This window comes from Chionomys nivalis, chromosome 17 (assembly GCF_950005125.1).
Source record: "Chionomys nivalis chromosome 17, mChiNiv1.1, whole genome shotgun sequence".
Lineage (NCBI taxonomy): Eukaryota > Metazoa > Chordata > Mammalia > Rodentia > Cricetidae > Chionomys > Chionomys nivalis.
The window spans coordinates 16,208,843-16,228,639 of NC_080102.1; the positions used below are offsets into that span (position 1 = coordinate 16,208,843).

General features: G+C 44.1%; 1 protein-coding gene across 1 annotated transcript; it reads right to left on the reverse strand.

The window, feature by feature from the left end:
* Positions 1 to 172: 172 nt before the first annotated feature.
* Positions 173 to 18,849, reverse strand: Dscc1 (DNA replication and sister chromatid cohesion 1). Its single transcript, XM_057792415.1, has 9 exons — positions 18,570 to 18,849; positions 13,912 to 14,080; positions 12,463 to 12,597; positions 9,924 to 10,014; positions 6,347 to 6,485; positions 5,478 to 5,530; positions 4,939 to 5,093; positions 3,384 to 3,532; positions 173 to 448 (listed from the first exon to the last, which is right to left on the reverse strand). The coding sequence occupies exons 1-9, from the start codon at positions 18,767 to 18,769 to the stop codon at positions 340 to 342; spliced, it is 1,200 nt and encodes a 399-aa protein (XP_057648398.1). The 5' UTR covers positions 18,770 to 18,849; the 3' UTR covers positions 173 to 339.
* Positions 18,850 to 19,797: the final 948 nt, after the last annotated feature.

Here is a 19,797-nt window from a genome sequence, read left to right on the forward strand (position 1 = left end):
GATCTCTACACGCATGTTGTAGTATATGTGCCCATGCACACATCATATGCATATATAATAATCATAAGTAAAATTTAATCTTTAAAAAAGTCAGGGATAAAAATAGGCAAGAGAATCTTCTTTTATTATATCCAGCAACTTTATGAAGCAATTTAGAAAGAAAGTGCCCCATTCTTTCTTTGTTTCTTGAGACAGGGTTTCTCTGTAGCTTTGGAGCCTGTCCTGGAGCTCACTCTGTAGACCAGGCTGGCCCCGAATTCACATAGATTCACCTGTCTCTGCCTCCGGAGTGCTGGGACTAAAAGCATGTGCCACCACCATCGGGTATGTGCCATTCTTTTAAGAAATGAGTCTTCTTGAATTATAAACTTTCACACCATTTTGCATTGAAGAACGAGAATATTTAGTAAGTAACGCACCTACAGTTTGCTTCTCTCCGCACAAATCTCTGTGGGAATAAAAATAAATAAATTCCATGAATATTTTAGGGAACATAAAATGATAACAGTACTGCTTGGTTTATCTCTACCTCCTAAGGCCATTTTGTTGTTGTTGTTGTTTTTTGTTTTTGTTTTTTTTTTTTTTTTGAGACAGCGTTTTTCTGTATATCCCTAGCTGTCTTGGAACTCTCTTTGTAGGGTTCAGCAAGATGATTCAGCAGATAAAGGTGCTTGCTGAACAAACCTGGCAATCTGTGTTTGATCCCTGAACTTGCAAGGTGAGAGGAGAAAAAAAGGCTACAAGAATGCCCTCTGATCTGTACATGCGTGTTGTGGCATATGTGCTCATTCACACATCATGTCCATACACAATAATCATAAGTAAAATTTAATCTCAGGCTGGCCTCGAATTCAGAGATGCACCTACCTCTGCCTCCCGAATGCGGGACTAAAGGTGGGTGCTACCAAACCTGGCTTAAAACCATCGTTCTAATAGCCCTATGAGAAGAACAGTGAAAACTCTGTTGTGGGATAGTTGTACACTGTGAAGACGTATTTGCTGTGATTGGTGGACTAAAAAGCTGAACGACCAATAGCTAGGCAGGAGGTATAGGCGAGAGTTCCAGGCAGAGAAAGAGGAAGGAGATGAAGCTAGGTCCAGAGTCGGAAGCCGAGGAGGAAATTGGACATACAGAAGGAAAGAAAGGTAAAAAGCCACAAGGCAAAACATAGGTTAATATTAATGAGTTCTTTTAAGTTATAAGAGCTAGTGGGACAAGCCTAAGCTAAAGCCAAGCTTTCATAATTAGTAAGTCTCCATGTCATTATTTGTGAGCTGGTGGACGACAACAAAGCTTGCTACACCATTGCTATGTCTTAATTGAACTAGATAGATTACATATATCATTTCTTTTAACCCTTACAATAGACGTTATGAGTTATTCAACTCTGTTAGATATTAGGAAACAAACGGAGGAGGCAGTAAATAAGAGTCAAATTTTGCCATCATGTGTGTATGGCTTCAAATTCCCATGCTATTTCCATTATATCATGTAACCTTTAAATTAGAAATAGAAGCAATGGGATATGGAGGCATCTAGAGTCAGGGTTGCCAAGTATGGGCTTGTCTAGACTGCCTGCCCTTCTTGGACTTGAGTTGATGTACCTCAGAAAGAAGACTGCCAGAAGCATAATTTGAGGAGAGAGAAGATAGCATGACGGGAAAGAGGGCCATAAAGTACACAGAAAGGGCTTGCAATTTAATTGTAAATACAATGCCAAAGCTAATAGTAGTATTTTAAACAGTAGAAAAAACATAATATGATCTGAGGTTTATTTTTTGTTTGTTTCTTTTGGTTTGGTTTTTTTGGTTTTTCGAGACAGGGTTTCTCCATAGCTTTGGAGCCTGTCCTGGAACTAGCTCCTGTAGACCAGGCTGGCCTCGAACTCCCAGAGATCCGCCTGCCTCTGCCACCCGAGTGCTGGGATTAAAGGCGTGCGCCACCACCACCCAGTCTGATCTGAGGTATAAATGATGGAGGAAATGAGTTGATTATGGAATCTTGGCACCAAGAACATGGAAGATTCATTATATTGATAATTTTCAATGTTTAACAAGGTCATGGTAAACATCAACATTGAAAATAGAATAAGGAAGTCACTATATTTATTCAGGCCTGGATGAAGGTACCCATGGAAACATGAGCAAAAAAGAAAATGCAGCTGAGCCTATTGGCACAGGTTTGTAATCCTGTAATCTTTGCCTCTGGAGGGTAAAACAATCACAGACTGAGGTCCTGACTGAAATATGAGTAAGTTCCAGGCCTACCCAAGCAATCTAGTAAGAACCTATCTCAACAAAGGAGGAAGAGGAGAGGGAGAAGGAAGGAGGGAGGAAGGAAAACTTAAGAAGGATGAGGATCAATGAATGGTTCAGCAGATGAAGGCATTTACTAGCTGATGGCCTGAGATCATTGAAAACATAGAAGGAACCAACTCTTAAAAGTTGTCTGATTTCTACACATGAGCTGTGACACACGCTCCTCCCTCTCCCTCGTACAAATAAATGAATAAATAGGGCTGAAGATACAGCTCAGTGGTAGAGCACTTGGCTAGCTCAATCAGGCAGTTTCTTATGAAGGAAAGAAAAGGACATGGGGTCAGTAGGTTGCTTTGTGGTCTGGTGACGCGATAGGACATGTGTGATGGGGAGGATCTAGTGTGGGAGAAAAGATAACTCAAGAAGCCAGGTCTTGGAAAGGACCAAAAGAGATAGTTCAATCTGGGCGGTGGTGGTGCACGCCTTTAATCCCAGCACTCGGGAGGCAGAGGCAGGCGGATCTCTGTGAGTTCGAGACCAGCCTGGTCTACAGAGCTAGTTCCAGGACAGGCTCCAAAACCACAGAGAAACCCTGTCTCAAAAAAAAAAAAAAAAAAAACAACAACAACAACAAAAAAAAAAAACAAGAGATAGTTCAAATATGGCTGTTATGAGTGGGGGTGGAGCACCTGCCTTCACCACCCCACACATACACACACAAGAATGTGCATGTGCACACTCCCACATAAACAAAGATTAGTAGATAAATATAAATATAAAAGAAGAAAAGAACAATGCTACAAGCAATGACGTAGGCAGCAGGGAAGACAGGAGTTGGCAATCAATACCCTTTGGGACACGGGTATATCCCCCCCCACACCTGGAGAACTGTGGTCTTGTAGGGAGGAGAGCAGAGAAATCCAGAAGGAATGTTAAGGAAGAAAGAGAGCACATATTCTACCTTTAGGATGAGTAATCAGACGATGGGAGGATGCTGTCTGAGGGAGTTTCAAGGGACACAGTATCCTCAGGGACTACACAGCAATGTCGCGTTCGGGTCTAAATCTGAAACCCCATGCCACATTTTAAGGAACACCGTAGCCCACAGTGAATGAATTACTTACTGGATATACGGAGCGATGTCTTCTTCTGTCCACTTTTCCCTGAGAGAGAATAGACTATTGAAGCGCTCCTGTGTTCCCTCAGGCAAATCGTCCACTTTGAGCAGGAATATGATTTCCGGTCTTGAGTTTCTATCCACCAGTGCTAAACCCTACAAGAGACAAGAAGGACAAAAGGCAGTTAAAGTAAAGACCTCATATTTAAATATGACTCATTTCTTTTGTCATTAGATTTAGCCCAAGGAATTTAAAATACCAGCAACATGAAACTTCACAGAAAGTCTATCCAGAGCCTTACAGGCTGCCATTTCATAAAAGCGTTCCTTTACGCTGTGATTTCTTTACCCTCTGCAACCTGGCTGCCACAGTCAACAGTTTACCACGAGAGCTTTAGTGACAATTGTCGCCAGTGATCAGTCATTGCCAAATGCCCCTTCCTCGGCTTCTTCACTTCACCTCACCAGCTCCATCCCCTTGTTAATGCCCAGGACACTTTCCCTCTCATCTCTCCCCCTCTGACACCACCGCCTTCTTCTCAGTCTTACTGCCCATGTTGATTCCCAGACCTCCACCCCATCCCATTACCTCTTTCTCCGCCTGTCCCGGGGACCTCATCCTACCCCACAGCCTGAAGTGCCCTTGCTCAGGACTGTAATGTTTGTATTCTCTACTCAGATACCTCTTCTGAGCCCGAGAGCCACATGTCGAGATCACAGAGGATACCTGCTCCACTCCCACTGCCTTGGGGAAACAGGAAGTCTAGAGAACCTAAATTCTGGTATCCAAATCCCATACCTGAGTGGTCAGGAGTCGCTATAAGACTTCTCTATCCATCACCCAGTATCTATTTCTGTTTGTTTCTTACATTTTTAAAGTGTGCATGTGTGTGTAGTACAGTACAGAGGAAAGGTGTGTCCTCAAAAGCACACATGTAGAAATCAGAGGATACATTAAGAGTCATTTTTCTCTTTCCATCATGTGAGTCCTAAAGATTAAACTCGGCCTGTCGGGTTTGGTGGCAAGCACTCTTAGCTATGGAGTGCCATTTCTTGCTTTCCACTGTTACCTATTTGGCCAGCATTGTTTAGGGGAGGAAGTTATTTGCTTGCTTATTTGTCCCCATTCGCCCCCCCCCCCCCCCCCCCGTTTTTGAAGCAGGGTCTTCTCTAGCCCAGATTGACATAACCTCATTGTGTAGCCAGGATGATCTTGAACTCCTGATTCTCTGGCATCTACCCTAAATGCTGGGGATTAAAAGCATACACCACCATGCTTGATTCTTTATGGGGTGCTGAGGATTGAACTCAGGGCTTTGTGGGGTGGGTAGTAGGCAAGTGTTCTGTTCTACCAACTATGTCACACCTGCAGCCCCAACAGCCGTCTATAAGCACTAGGGGAGTTAAAGGACTTTGTGATGGGGCAGACAAAGACTGTACTCTGTACCCTGATGGGTGTCGAGGAAAATAAAGTATCTCCCAGTTGAGCTCCAGGACACGAGTGACATCACCTAGTCAGACGTCACTTGGGGAATCCCAGGTACAGCCCCCATCAGCCTAACCTTGAGCTGATCAAGCCGGGTCGTCATTCCCTCGGGGACACTCTGCTGCCACACTTCCTGAAACTCGGCGAGGTTAAACTTCACGGCATTCTGCAGGAGCATCTCCGCTGTCACTCGGCATATTTTGTCTGCATTCAATTCAAAATAAACTTCATCTAAGGAAACAACATCAGATAAGGTCACAACCTTGTTTACAAAATGGCATTTGTTTATTTACTTTCTTTGTGTGTGTGTGCATGTATCCATGTGGGCTCATGCATGCCACAACATGAACGTGAGGATCAGATGACAACTTTCAGGGAGTCTGTTCTCATCCTATACTGGGGATAAAACTCAGGTCATCGGGCCTGGCTCGGCCATCTCACTGACACCGTACTACCTTATTATTCAATACAATATTAGCACCTCCTTCACCTCAGCAGAGTGGCTTGAAGGGATCCTGTACCTCTGTTCACCTCCCACAGAGGTTCTTATTAACACCAACACCCCTATTTATCATACAAGTTAAAGTCTCGATGAGAATACTTTCCAGTCTTTACCTTCATCCACATATTTCTTTCCATAGCATTTAAGACAGTGTTCAATCATTTCCCTGAAAGTTTAAAACACACAAGAAAACTTCTCAGCATTTTATAAACACTTTAGACCCAGTTGCTAACTATAAACTCAGATATAAACTAACGATTTGAAATAATAAATTAGTTGGATGATAAATAATACTTAAGAACTAATTTAAATATTCTGGGAAATGCTACATGCCAGGCCTGTGCTACACATTTTGCATGAATTATGTAGTCTACTTTCGATGTTATACAGTAGCTCAAATACCACCACCAATCTTTTTTATATTTTTATATTTATCTTTGATTCTTTTTTTTAAATTTATTTATTTATTTATTTATTAAAGATTTCTGCCTTCTCCCCGCCACCACCTCCCATTTCCCTCCCCCTCCCCCATCAAGTCCCCCTCCCTCATCCTCCCTAAGAGCACCACCAATTTTTTTGTGACCAAAATAAAAGTAGGAAAGATGAAGCAGATTTATTCACCCCAGTGACCCAAAGTCTCAAATCCTTTCTGGTCTTCCATTTTAATTTTCTCCCCCCTCTGGGTTACAGAGCAGCTCAGAGGTTAAGAGCAAGGTTCACTTTTAAGCACCCAGCTGGTGGCTCAGAACCACCAGTTAACTCCCGTTCCAGGGAACTGGTACCCTCATCTGACGTCTGTAGGCCGCAGCCTTGTACCTGATGCACATACAGAAATGCAGGCAAAAACTCATATGCATAAAATAAAATTAAAATACTTTTCCATGTCAGAATGTAAATGCTATATCCCAGTTCCCATCTAGTGTGGAAAAGAATTTTCATTGTCCTAAAGAAACCAGCAAGTGGTAAGAAGAGAAATACTCACTCTGGCTCCAAAGGCCCAAGTTCCTGCAGGCACACAGCCAAGGGGACTTTACTAAAAGACCAGGATTCGGAATCCACAAGCTGAGTTACATGATTCAGAAGTCTGATCTCATAATCAAATTCAAGAATTCTCCAATAACCTACAAATTCCAAATGGCAAACTTACCAAAGAACATTTTAAGTGAAGTGATTAGATAATCAATAAATAAAGCAAGAACACCCTCTTACCCATAAGGCATGGTGGTGGCTACTGTTAATTGTCAACTGGACACAATCGAGAGTGGCCTGGGAAGAGACTCTCAGTGAGGGATAGCCTGGGGTAATCTGTGCTGCATGATGCTGCTGATCATGTCTGAAAATGTGTTCTCACAGCACAAAGGAAGAAGCCCAGCTCACTGAATGACAGATTCTGGTAGGGAGTGGACAAGAAAAATAACCACTGGGGGACCAAGATGCCTTTCCCTATTTCTACAGATACTGCCTACATATATACACAATGGAATCTCCTTCAGCAGTAAAGAATTAAATGAAGACATTTGAAGGAAAATGGATGGACATGGAGAACATTATGTTAAGAGAAATGAACTAGACTGGGAAAGACAAATACCATGTTTTCTCAAATACGTAGAATTTAGATTTAAAATTGTGTGTGTGCGTGTGTGTGTGTGTGTGTGTGTGTGTGTGAGAGAGAGAGAGAGAGAGAGAGAGAGAGGCGAGAGAGAGAGAGACTTATATGTACAGTATGAAGGAAGAAACAGGATTATAAGGAAGACTTTTAATGGGAGAGGGGAAGGAAGAAAAATTAAGGGAATATCCATGTCATTAAGCCAAAAGGGGACCTATTCGCTGGGAAGAATGTCATTACCAGAGAAGGCAGACAGGTGATGGAGGGGCAGTGGGAGGTGGCTAAGAACAAAGCAGAAAGATACACACATGAAAATGTCACAGTGGGCTAGGCGGTGGTGGGGTGGTGGTACACACCTTTAATCCTAGCACTCAGGAAGCAGAGACAGGCGAATCTCTAAATTCAAGGCCAGCTTGGTCTACAGAGTTCTAGGCAGCCAGGGTTACAGAGAGAAACCCTGCCTTTGTTCTTTTTTGATTTTTCAAGACAGGATTTCTCTGTGTATCTCTGGTTGTCCAGAACTCACTTTGTAAGACCAGGGTGGCCTTAAACTTACAGAGATCCGCCTGCTTCTGCCTCCCTAAATGCTGCGATTAAAGGCTTGCGCCACCACTGCCCAGATGAGAAACCCTGTCTTGAAAAAAAAAACAACAAATGTCACCATGGAATATGTCTCTTCATATGCTAACCATAAAATTAACTTGAAAGGCACCTGTCCCTACTTCTGTGAAAGGATTTGACATGCCCCTGGATGCGGTAGTGTATCCCTATGCCCCTAGCACTCTGGAAGCTGAGGCAGAAAGAACTTCAAAAGTTCACTGCAGCTGGCTGCGTAGCAAGTTCCAGTTCCACGCCAGCCGGCGCTACAGAGCGACACCCTCTAAGGATTTAATAGCCATTTTAAAACTGATGGCACAGATACCACTTGCAAGCTCACAGCTATCATTTTGCAAGAAAAATAATTCAGTCCATATTCTGGGAAGTTGAAAGTATCATTAAGCACCAGGAGGTGTGCCAGGCGGTGGTGGCGCACCCCTTTAATCCCAGCACTGGGGAGGCAGAGGCAGGAGGATCTCTGTGGGTTCGAGGCCAGCCTGGTCTACAAGAGCGAGTTCCAGGACAGGCTCCAAAAGCTAAAGAGAAACCCTGTCTCAAAAAACCAGGAAAAAAAAAGCACCAGGAGGTGGCAGCACATGCCTTTAATCTCAGCACTCGGGAGACAGAGGCAGGCAGATCTGAGTTCGAGGCCAGCCTGGTCCACAGAGAGAATTTCAGGATGGCCAAGGCCAGCCAGAGAAACCCTATCTAAATAAAAAGTGGGGGGAGTAGGGGGTGTTTGCAGTTTTTATTTAAAGAATTTTCCATATTTAAGGGACAAGGCACACAAAAGCTAACCTTGTTTGGAAGATTATGAGAAAAATGAATAGAATATCCACAAAACCATACTAATTTCTTTCTTCCTAATAGGTGAACAATCAAGTTGTTTCTCTAGGCAAGTTAAGAGTGCATTTTTAGCCAGGCATAGTGGCATATGCCTTTAGCACCAGTACTCGGGAAGCAGAGACAGAAGGATTTTCATAAGTTCTAAACTAGCCTGATCTATCTAGTGCAGTGGTCCTCAGCCTTCCTACTTCCTTTAATACAGTTCCTCATGCTGTGCTGACCCCAAACTATAAGTATCCTCGTTGCTACTTCATAATCATAATTTTGCTACTGTAATGAGTTGTGATATAAAAATCTGATATGTAGGATATATGGTAGCCGATCCCTGTGAAAGGGTCATTTGACTCCCAAAGGGGTTGAGAACTGTTGATTTAGTGACTTCCAGGCCAGACAGACAGACAGATAGATGATGGATGGATAGGTAGATAGGTAAGTAGATAGATAGATAGATAGATAGATAGATAGATAGATAGATAGACAGACAGACAAACAGGTGGTTCACAGGTGCATACAAACATGGACTCAGTGATGACTCTAGATTCAGATGCTGACAAAAATGCTATACTCCAGAGCAGAAGTCAATCAAACCCTTAAAGGACAGAACAACTTCTCCATCATCTCTGAGCTCAACATACCTGGATCTTTCCCATGTGCTTAAATTATAAATAATGTATGGTCATTATCGAACTGGCAACCTCAGATGAAGAAGCACAACACACATTCTGAGCTACCTGAAAATTAAATGAAGCTGTTGAACTCATTCTGATCCAAAGATCTAGCGCTGATGCCACGACTGTCACTAACACAATCCCAGACCCTTGCTAGGCCTTCATATTTTACCTATTTAAAAGTTGATTTAAGCCAGGCAGTGTTGGGGCACGCCTTTAATCCAGGAGGATCTCTGTGGGTTCAAGGCCAGCCTAGTCTACAAGAGCTAGTTTCAGGACAGGCTCCAAAGCTACAGAGAAACCCTGTCTCAAAAAAAAAAAAAAAAATCAAAAAACAAAATGAAAAATGTTTTATGGTGGCACACTCGAGAAGTAGAGGCAGGTAGATCTCTGAGTTGAGGCCAGCATGGTCCATAGAGTGAGTTCTAGGACAGCCGAGACTACAAAGAGAAACCCTGTCTCGAAAAACCAAAATAAATAAATAAAATAAAAATTGATACAAATGAAAATATCTACTTGATATTTAAGGACTTTTAAAGGGAAATATCTGCAGCGAGTAATTAAAATGTCACTGTACACAGAGTGACAGATTGACCTCATGTAAAGATCATCTTATAGGCTAGTCCAAGACAAACATCAGCATCGTGTGTGTGTGTGTGTGTATGCACACACGCGCATGTATGGTCTCACACATATTCAAGAAATACTCTTCCACTCCTGATATCATTACCTTTGAAGTTAAAAGGAAATTAAATAAGCATGCAACATGGTTAAGGTGCCCCAAAGCTTCTTGCTTGCTTATGATACAATTTCACTATTATGAATGGGAAGAGTTACACTACCTCCAATCTCACAGGCATTTAGGACTTGCAACTGGGCCATTAGTTCTTCCTCACTTGCCTGAATTTGATCAAGCAAATCTTCAGTTGTATACTGAAACAAACAAGCAAAATAGATAAATATCTAAATGGTTTGAGAAATATTACCTTCTTAGTTTTCTTATTGAGTTTTGTAGAGTCAGTAAATACAGCTGGTTGAAACACTAATAGTTTCCTTTGTTAACGCATAAATGATTGTAATACAAAATCAAAATATGTCTGAAAACAGGAGCAAATCTTGATGTCATTGCACTTGGCAATGGTTTATTGAGTAGGACACTAAAAATACAAATGATAAAAAAACAAAAGACATAGCCAGGTGTGATGGCACATACCTGTAATCCTAGCACGTGGAAAGCTGAAGGAAGAAAATTTTGAGTTAGCCTACTGCGATTCTATCTAAAAACAAAAACAAAAACAACGAACAAGAAAAGCAGGGGGAGCCGGGCAGTGGTGGCGCACGCCTTTAATCCCAGCACTCGGGAGGCAGAGACAGGCGGATCTCTGTGAGTTCGAGACCAGCCTGGTCTACAAGAGCTAGTTCCAGGACAGGCTCCAAAACCACAGAGAAACCCTGTCTCGAAAAACCAAAAAAAAAAAAAGAAAAGCAGGGGGAAGAGGAGGAGGAAGAAAAGGAGGAGGAGGGTGACTAGAGTCATCAACCAGACTTTATAAAAAGGATTAAGTTTTGTACTCTAGAACACTATTTGCTGGTCATGGTGCGGGACACCTGTGATCGATGTCCTCTGGAGGTGGAGGCAGGGGATCTCAAGATCTGGTCTAAGAGCTGGGAAGATGTCTCAACAGCTAATGGTTTTAATAGGTAAAATGCTTGCCGTTGCAAGCCTGATACCTGAGTTTCATTCCTGGAACCCACATAAAGGTAAGAGAGAACTGACACCATAAAGCTGTCCTCTGACCTCCACATTCATGCCATAGGATGTACACCCACCTCTCACATACATATTCAACAGACGCCAATCTCAAAAACAAAAAAACAAACAAACAAACAAAAACCCAGGGCTGCTGAAATGGCTCTGTAGGTAAAGGTGGTTCCCACCAAAGTCTGATGACTTAGGTTCAATGTCCAGAATCCACAAGGTGGGAGAGAGAACGTGATCCTGCAAATTGACCTCTGACCTCCATACTCACCACCACCACCTACACACCACACATACCAAATAAATAAATAAATAAATAAATAAATGTAAAACACCTATCTGTACAAAGGACAAATAAATATATGTTTGTACTTTCATGCTGTGTTAATAGTGAAATTCATAAAGACAAGAAGTAGTGAGTTGTTGCCATTTCCGGGGGGGGGGGGAGTTATTAATTATTTAATTAGTAGGGAGTTTATAAAGATAAAATGTTGTAGAGATGGATGGTGTTGATGATGACACATTACCATGAACATACTAAATGCTACTGAACTTACTAAAATGGTAAACGCTGTGTGATGTGTATTTTTTAAAGATTTATTTATTTATGATATATAGAATATTCTGCCTGCATGTATCCCTGTGGGACAGAAGAGGGCGCCAGATCTCATTACAGACGGTTGTGAGCCACCATGTGGTTGCTGGGAATGGAACTCAGGACCTCTGGAAGATCAGCCAGTTATGAGAAAACGGACCCCACAATGGAATATCAGTTTACATCCTTAACTAAAGCCCGAAGCACACACCGGTCCCATGTCTCCTGTGTAGTCTCCCATCCAAGTACTAACTCAGCCCAATCCTGCTTTTCCTCTTGTTTTGATTCCGCAAAGTCTAACCCAACCAAGGAAATATTGGGAGTCTGGGATGACAAGGGCCCATGACACCAGGCAGGATCCTTGCTTAGCTTCCTAGGTCACGTGAAATCAAGCACATTTAGATGGCAGAGTCTTGACAGCATGCCACTCTGTGTCTACCCAGATTGCTTTATGTATGAAACCTTTTTTCTTTTTTTTTTCCTTTTTTTTTTTTTTTTTTTTTTGGTTTTTTCGAGACAGGGTTTCTCTGTGGTTTTGGAGCCTGTCCTGGAACTAGCTCTTGTAGACCAGGCTGGCCTCGAACTCACAGAGATCCGCCTGCCTCTGCCTCCCGAGTGCTGGGATTAAAGGCGTGCGCCACCACCGCCTGGCTGTATGAAACCTTTTGTGTTTGCTTGCTTGCTTATTTTTGAGACAGTATTTGGAACTACTAGCTCTGTAGACCAGGCTGGCCTCAAACTCACAGAGATCTGCCAGCCTCTATCTCCGAGTACTGAGATTAAAAGTGTGCACTGAGAGTAAAAGTGTGCGCCATCACTGACTGGCTAATGTTTGAAACTTTTATAAAAACACAAATTTCAAAAATAAGACTATCACCAGTAATAGATGTTGACACACACACACAACCCCAGTATGTGAGGAAATAGGCAGGGAGGCAACTGCAAGTTCCAGGCCAGCTAAAACAATTTTTTTTAATAACCATTACATTTTAAAATTTCAAATAAAACCAGGAAATAATAGTCTTACTTTTGAGCGGCTTGGGTCGTCTTCTTTTTGAGTGCCAGGGCCTTCATAGGTATTTTCCATCAGAAGTCTCTTTAGCTTTTTTAATTTAGGTCTGCATCTTCTTAACTCCCAATAATTATTAGAGAAACCAAAGATCTAGAAATCACAATGCAGCAATAAGTCTTTGCGGCCTTTCTAAAGGATAAAACATTCCCACAAAGCCACCTTTGCTCCGTGGTACCTTTCCAGTCATCTCAACTACTTTGCAAAGCCCATTAAGAAAAGCACTCCTGGGACCAGGACCTATCCTGGATGTATGAACTGACTCTTTGGAGCCCATTCCCTATAGTGGGATCCTTTGCTCAGTCTTGATGCAGGGGTGATGGGCTTGGTCCTGCCTCAACTTGGTTTGCCTGACTTTGTTGACTCCCCAAGAACACCTTATCCCCTCTGAGAAGTGAAGGGGGGTAGGTAGAGTGGCAGGAGAAGGGGAGGGAGGGGGAACTGGGGTTGGTATGTAAAATGAAAACATTTTTAAAAAGAAAAAGAAAGCACTACCACCGAGCGGTGGTGGAGAATACCTTTGATCCCAGCACTCAGTAGGCAGAGGCAAGTAGATCTCTTGAGTTCAAGGCCAGCCTAGTCTACACAAAGGAACACTGTCTCAGAAAAAACAAACAAATAAACAAAAAAAGGAAAAACTCTGCCAATAAAATGATCATCCATACTTGAGCATCCCATCTCAGGAATACTCTAGAAACACTCTGGAAGGAGTGAATCGGTGGCAATTCTACCAACCAGATGGGAACAACTGAAAATAGAAAATAAATAAGAAAACTGCCAAGCACGGTGGTGCATAGGATACATGCAGGCCAAACACTCATACATATAAAATAAAAATAAATAAAGCATTCAAAACAAAACACAGGGTCTGGCATGGCAGCACATGCTTTAATCACAGCACTCAGGAGTCAGAGGGAGGTGGATCTCTATGAGTTTCAGACCAGTCAGGGGTACACAATGAGACCCTGTCTCTCTCTCTCTCTCTCTCTCTCTATATATATATATATATATATATATATATATATATATCTCACATACATGGCAGCTGACAACCGTCTGGAACTCCAGTTCCAGGGCTATTTGATGCCCTCTTCTGGCCTCAAAGTGTACTGCATGCACATGGTTTAGACATAAAACTTCTACAAAATAAAATGAATTTTTAAAAAACAAAGGTTGTCTAATAGCATACAGACCACATTAAGAGAAATACTGCATGTGTCTGAGGCAAAAAGGAAACTAAAGAGAATTTACAAATTCAAAAAGAACTAAAATAATATTGAAAAACTTTAATAAAGAATTTTTTAGATTCCCTATGATAACACGTATCTTACACCAAAAGTTTTTAACCAAAGGCAAACTTAGAACACAGACTTCCTTCTCAAACATGCGCATAGGACAAAACAGTACCTCACTGTGAACGATGTTACTCTGGGCTTCCTCCCCCTTCAGCTGGTCAGGAGTTTTGCAGCCAGGGATGACGAGCAGCATATTGGACGTGTCTGCTATCTTCAGGTCATAGGTTTTGTCTTGACTGCACAGCACGGCTTGTTCATCTTTGTCCCCTCGAATCACAAAACTACAGGAACGTTGGGGGGGGGGGACAGAAAAACATGGCTCCCTGAGACATTAGCGGATAGCTCATTTCAAATACTGCCCAAATCCTCTGACTTCCAGATTTCAAATTAAGCCCTGGGGCTGTACCTGTGGTACTTCGAAAAACAAATCCACTCCCTCACCCTATCCCCAGGTTCAGGCATTTGAACACTTGGTCCCCAGCTGGTACACTATTTGGGGAGATTTAGGAGGTATAGTCTTGCTGGAGGAAGTATGTCACTGAGAGCAAGTTTTCTAAGTATAGAGCCTTGCCTTCTTCCAGTTCCCTCTCTCAGCTTTGTGCTTGCTGCACAGCAAGCCTGTGGCTTGATACCACACTGTCTCATCACGATGGACCCTTAACTCTTTGGAACCATAAGCCCAAATAAACTTTTCCTTCTAGAAGCTGCCATGGTCAAGGTAGGGATTTTTGTTTGTTTTGATTTTCTTTATCACAGAAACAGCAAAGGAATTGATATAGTGCCCTGTGGTACGATAATGGAGTCCACAGCGGGGAGAAAAGAAAACCACTGGGACTTTTGAGAGCTAGCTATCTGTCTGGTACCTAACCAAAGAAAAATAACTAAATACAGCAACACTCAAAGAGACCAGAAGGCCAAATGTCACCAGAGACATGCTAAGAAAATCAGAAGATACTGCATCCAGATACTTTAGTCAAGAGGCAGTGGCCTTCCGCTAGCTGAAGGGTCAATGGTGACACTCCCTTGTGACTCTAGCAAGTGGGAGGTGGAGGCAAGAGGGTCAGAAAATTCAAGGCCATCCTCAGCCACATAGTGGGTTTGAGGTCAGCCTGATCTACTTGAGATCCTTTCTAAAAACAAAACAACACCACAACCAAAACACCAAACAGAAAAGCAAAAGGAAAGAGAATGATTCAGCATCTTCTAAAACAGGCTTTACTGTAAAGTGGTGCTTTACTTCTCAGACATACAGAGACATCTTGGAGAAGACCAGCAGATTGGGATATGATAAGTCTAGGATGAGACAGAGGATTCTGCATCTCTAAACAGTTCCCAGATGATGAGTATGCAGCTGGTACCCACTCAAGTCTTCCTCGGTTCACGGCATAGCCTAATCATCGGCTACATGGCACAGAAACGGGACCCTGGCAACAGAAGGCTGGAGCGCAGCATGAGAGCTTTGTTTACAAACTAAAGACTGGAGTTCGAGTGAGGATGATGGTCAGGAGGGGGGAGAAGAAAGGCAAAGACAACAGACATGGTAAGGTGTTGGTTCTGTGTTCATCACCTATGACCAACTTTCCTTAAATAAACAACAATAAATAACCTAAAAAAGGAGACTGGAATTTTCTAAAACTAAACCTTTAGTTTAGTATAAAGAATAGAAAGGGCATTGGTTTTTGTTTTTGTTCTGACTCTTGGTGCCGATAAGGTTTAATGCAGTGGTTCTCAACCTGTGGGTTGATACCCTTTGGGGGTCACATATCAAATATCCTATATATCAAATATTACATTACGATTCACAACATAGAAAAATTACAGTTTTGAAGTAGCAAAGAAATAGTTTTATGGCTGGGAATCACTACAACGTGAGGAGGTACATTAAGGGGTCGCGCATTAGGACAGTTGAGAATTGCTGGCTTAATGGTGTAGGAATTTACTCCTTAACAGTCATTTCTACAACCTATTACTCCCACTCCAAAACACTTTTGTTAGGAGTAGAAAAGTAAGATCAGGAGTTCAAGGTCACCCTCAGCTACAAGACCAGCCGAGATTAGTCTAGGATACGTGAGACCCAGTTTCATAAAAACCAAAACCAATGTGCAATCATACCACAAGGATACTTGCTCAGCTATGTTCATAGCAGCATTATTCGTAATAGCCAGAACCTGCAGACAACAGAGATGTCCCTCAACCGAAGAATGGATAAGGAAAATGTGGTACATTTACACAATGGAGTACTACACAGCTGTAAAGAATGATGACCTCATGAAATCTGCAGGCAAATGGTGGAACTAGAACAAAATTATTCTGAGTGAGGTAACCCAGACCCAGAAAGACAAACATGGTATGTACTCCCTCATAGGTGGCTATTAGGAGTAAAGGGTAGAGGTAGAATAACCAACCTACAATCCACAGTTCCAGAGAAGCTAGATAGTAAGGAGGGCCTAAAGAGAGATGCATGGATTTCCCTGGGAAGGGGAAGTAGAAAAGACTACTGAGTAAATGGGGGTGGAGGGTGGGGGGACAGATACAAACTAGAGGGAATGGGTTGGGCAGGCTGGGTGCAGGAGGTGGGTTGGAGGTATGATGGAGGGAAGAGGAACAAAAGAGATAGCTTGATGGGGGTGATGTTCGGAGTTAGGGAGAAACCTGGTCCCAGGGAAACCCCCAGAAACCCACAAGGATAGCAGTGGTGGGCCATCTACTGAAGCAGATAGGTGACTTCCCTAATTGTCATCAGAGATACTCTACTCAGATGGAAGCAGAGGCAGAGACCCACAGACAAGCACTGTGCTGAGCTCCAAGAGTCTTGCAGAGGAAAGGGAGGAGGGATTGCACCCATCAGGAGATCATCATGGGGGAACCCACAGAGGCAGCTAGCCTGAGCTCGCAGGAGCTCATGGACGTTGGACCAACAGTCAGGAGGTCTGCATGGCACCAACTTAGGCCCTTCGCCTGTGCGTAACAATCGTTTAGCTTGGTCTCTTAGTAAGGCTTCTAACAGTGAGAGCAGACCTCTCCCTGGCATTTAGCTGGCTTTTGGTAACCTGTTCCCCATGCTGGATTACCTGGGGAGGAGCTTGGTCCTGCCTCAACTTGATGTGCCATGCTTTGTGCAACCCATGGGAGGCCTGTCCCTTTCTAAATGGAGATGGAGAAGGAGTGGATGGGGGGATGGGAAAGGGGAGGGGAGGGAAGGAGAGGAGGAGGGAAACTGGTTGGTATGTAAAATAAATGAAAAAAATGTTATTTAAATCAAAAACAAATAAATAAATGTTCCACAAAGTTCTGCAAAAGAAAAAAAGTGAGGGGTACATTTTGTTCCAATTCTTGTTCAAAAACTAAATAAGAAGGTCAAGGTGACAGTTCATCAAGTAAAAGCCTACATGAAAGGTCAGATGCACTCATGGGCATCTGTAACCCAGAACAGTAGGCAGATGAGGGGATGGAGACAGGAGACTCGGTCAGGGTACACCGCGAAGCCATAGAAACAAGACATTCTACCTCCCTCAAAGGGAGGAGAGAGCTAACTCCTGATACACACAGAGAAAGAGAGAGCTAGGGGCTATAGCTCACTCCATTGGTAGAAGGCTTGCCTAGTGTGCACTGCACAAAGCCCCGAGCTCACTCTCCAGCACTGCATAAGGCCAGTGGTAGTGCACACCTATAATCCCAGCGCTGCAGAGTCGGGACGATTAGAAGTTAAAGGTCTTTTTTGGCTACAGAGTGAGTTTACAGCCAGCCTGGCTAGAGACTCTACCTGGTGGAGGAGGTTAAAAGACATGTTTTAATAGATTAGCTTTGCCAACTAAATTAAATAATTACTATAAACGAACTGAACAAAGAAAAGATCCTTCACACCTTAAGTCCTTCTTAGTCTCCAATTCAGCCAGATGGAAACAGCTAAACGGAGTTTTTGGGCAATTCTCTCAAAGAGAACCTAAATGGTCTGACTCACATGAATCTAGCGGAGGAATCAAAGCTTAGTAAATACGAGAAGGAATTGACTTGGAGGAGTCAGGTCTGCACAAAATAAACGGACCCAAAACAAGTTGAGGAGAATGACAGAATGGCTCATTCGGTAAAGGGGCTTGCCTCTGGAAGAGCCGCAAATACCCTTAACCATGCCCCATCTCCAGCCAGTCCCCCCTCCCCCCACCCCTCGCCTCCGCACCGGACTGGGGATCCATCTATGGTCTGAAATCTATAACATAAGCACTTCACCACTAAACCCAAACCAGTCCCAGCCAGGGCTCCTAGGTTTTAAAATCAAAGGTCTTGGCAGCAAACTTATAGTTGACCTGGAATTAAAAACGGCTCTGGATCTTCTGTCAGTGACCCCCAACCATATCTGCCTTCGGCTTTAAACGTTTGCCTCATCTGTCCCACCTACAGAGAAGTAAAAGAAGCCCGAGTGAAAGGCAACAATACTATATAGATACTGACGCTGTGGTTTGAGACAAAACAACTGTGTTCTATAGAGTCCTCAGCATCACTGGCGAAGCCTTCAAAACTCTCTGGAGCTCTCTTCCTGACATTCTCCCACTGGCATCTGTCTAAGTTCAGCTGAGTCCCCTAACTAAGACGTCAGTCTAGCAGTGGCATGGATGCCTCCTGGCAGATGACAGCAAGCTGGGGATCCGCCCACCAGCCTGTATTGGTCCAATCAAAGCAACCCTCTGGACCATTCCTCATTCAGAGTTTCCGCACTACGAAACGCGGCAGGTGGGCTGGGATAGCGTGCCCGTGGTCCCCATCCCGGCTCACCTCTGGCCGGCCTCCAGCTGCTGGCACAGTGCGGGCTCCAGCTCCAGCAGGCTGAAGTCGCCGGCAGCCGCGCCGCAGGTGCCGGGGCCGAAGCTCAGGCAGTGCACGGTGGGCAGCAGCTCGGCGGTGTTCAGCTTGGCGACTTGCAGCGTCGCGTCCACCTCCTCGCGGGTCCTCCGCGAAGTGGGCGGCTGAGGCATGTCGCGGCACCGAGAGGGGCGTGTCGCCAGCCGCGGAGATCCGAGCGCCCGAGACTTCAAAAGCGCGCCAAATCCTCCGGAGCGGGCTTCCGGGGAGGAGCGGGGCGTGTCCGGGGAAAGTCGGAAAGCTTCCCGGCGCGCGAGTCACAGGGCTGCGGGTCACCTCGTGCAAGTCTCGGATTGCTGAATGGAAGCACGCGTTTCCTCTGAGGACTCCTGGCAGGAGTTAGCCGTTCTGCTTCCCATCGGGGCCAAGCACAGCGCTTGCATCCACCCCTTCCGCCGCCCTGTGCCCGCCCCCTTCTTTCCCGCCAAAGCTCCCTTTTCTCCCCCGCTGTCCTGGTGACGAGCTATTTGCGTGCAAAGTTTCTTTAACCGGTTACTACGACCCAGTAAGGCAGGATCCTGGTGATCCCTTCATGAAAACGGAAGCAGGATGCCTGGAGACGGCAAAGTCTGAATCCAGCCTGTTCTGTGGTGGCTCCAAAATCGCCCTGCCCAGATTTGTGCAAATAGCCCAGGACCAGGAGGAAACCAGCAGGCTCCAGAGAGAATACAGCTAAAATTCAGCATTTGCAGGGTGCGATGTTTTCTTGACCAAAGTTCGCAATGACCTCAAACTGTTTTCTGATGAAAACCCATGAACTTGTAACCGCTTGATTGTGAGGGATGCCAGCAGACTCCCACAGATCTGGCTGCCCATCAAGTTTTCCTACGTTTACTGTTGTAGATTAGTACTACTCTTAGCTTTTACCAGAGAAGCTTCTTCTTGCTGTGGCCAGAGGTGACTGCAGAGATTCATAACGGGTCTCAGTGCTGAGAATAGTGACTTTTGAGTGTTGGGCCATAAATATGGCACCTCGCAAGACTCAGCGAAAGGAAGCAGAAAGAACGTCAAACCCAGAGGATAGGGTGGGTGTTGAGGAATGCTGTCTTCTGTGCATGGCGCGGCCGTGACAGTCTTGAACTCACAACAGCCATGATTCCTGCAATACCTGTACAAGACTGGGCTCATCAACATCTTGTCA

Bases quoted from the DNA above. Each gene is read 5' to 3' on its own strand.
- Dscc1 (XM_057792415.1), bottom strand. From the start codon at position 18,769: ATGCCTCAGCCGCCCACTTCGCGGAGGACCCGCGAGGAGGTGGACGCG. The intron at 12,598-13,911 runs GTACTGTTTTGT...TGTGATTTCTAG, and splicing joins GTAACATCGTTCACAGTGAG to ATCTTTGGTTTCTCTAATAA. The intron at 10,015-12,462 runs GTAAGACTATTA...TGTTTGTTTCAG, and splicing joins ACGACCCAAGCCGCTCAAAA to TATACAACTGAAGATTTGCT.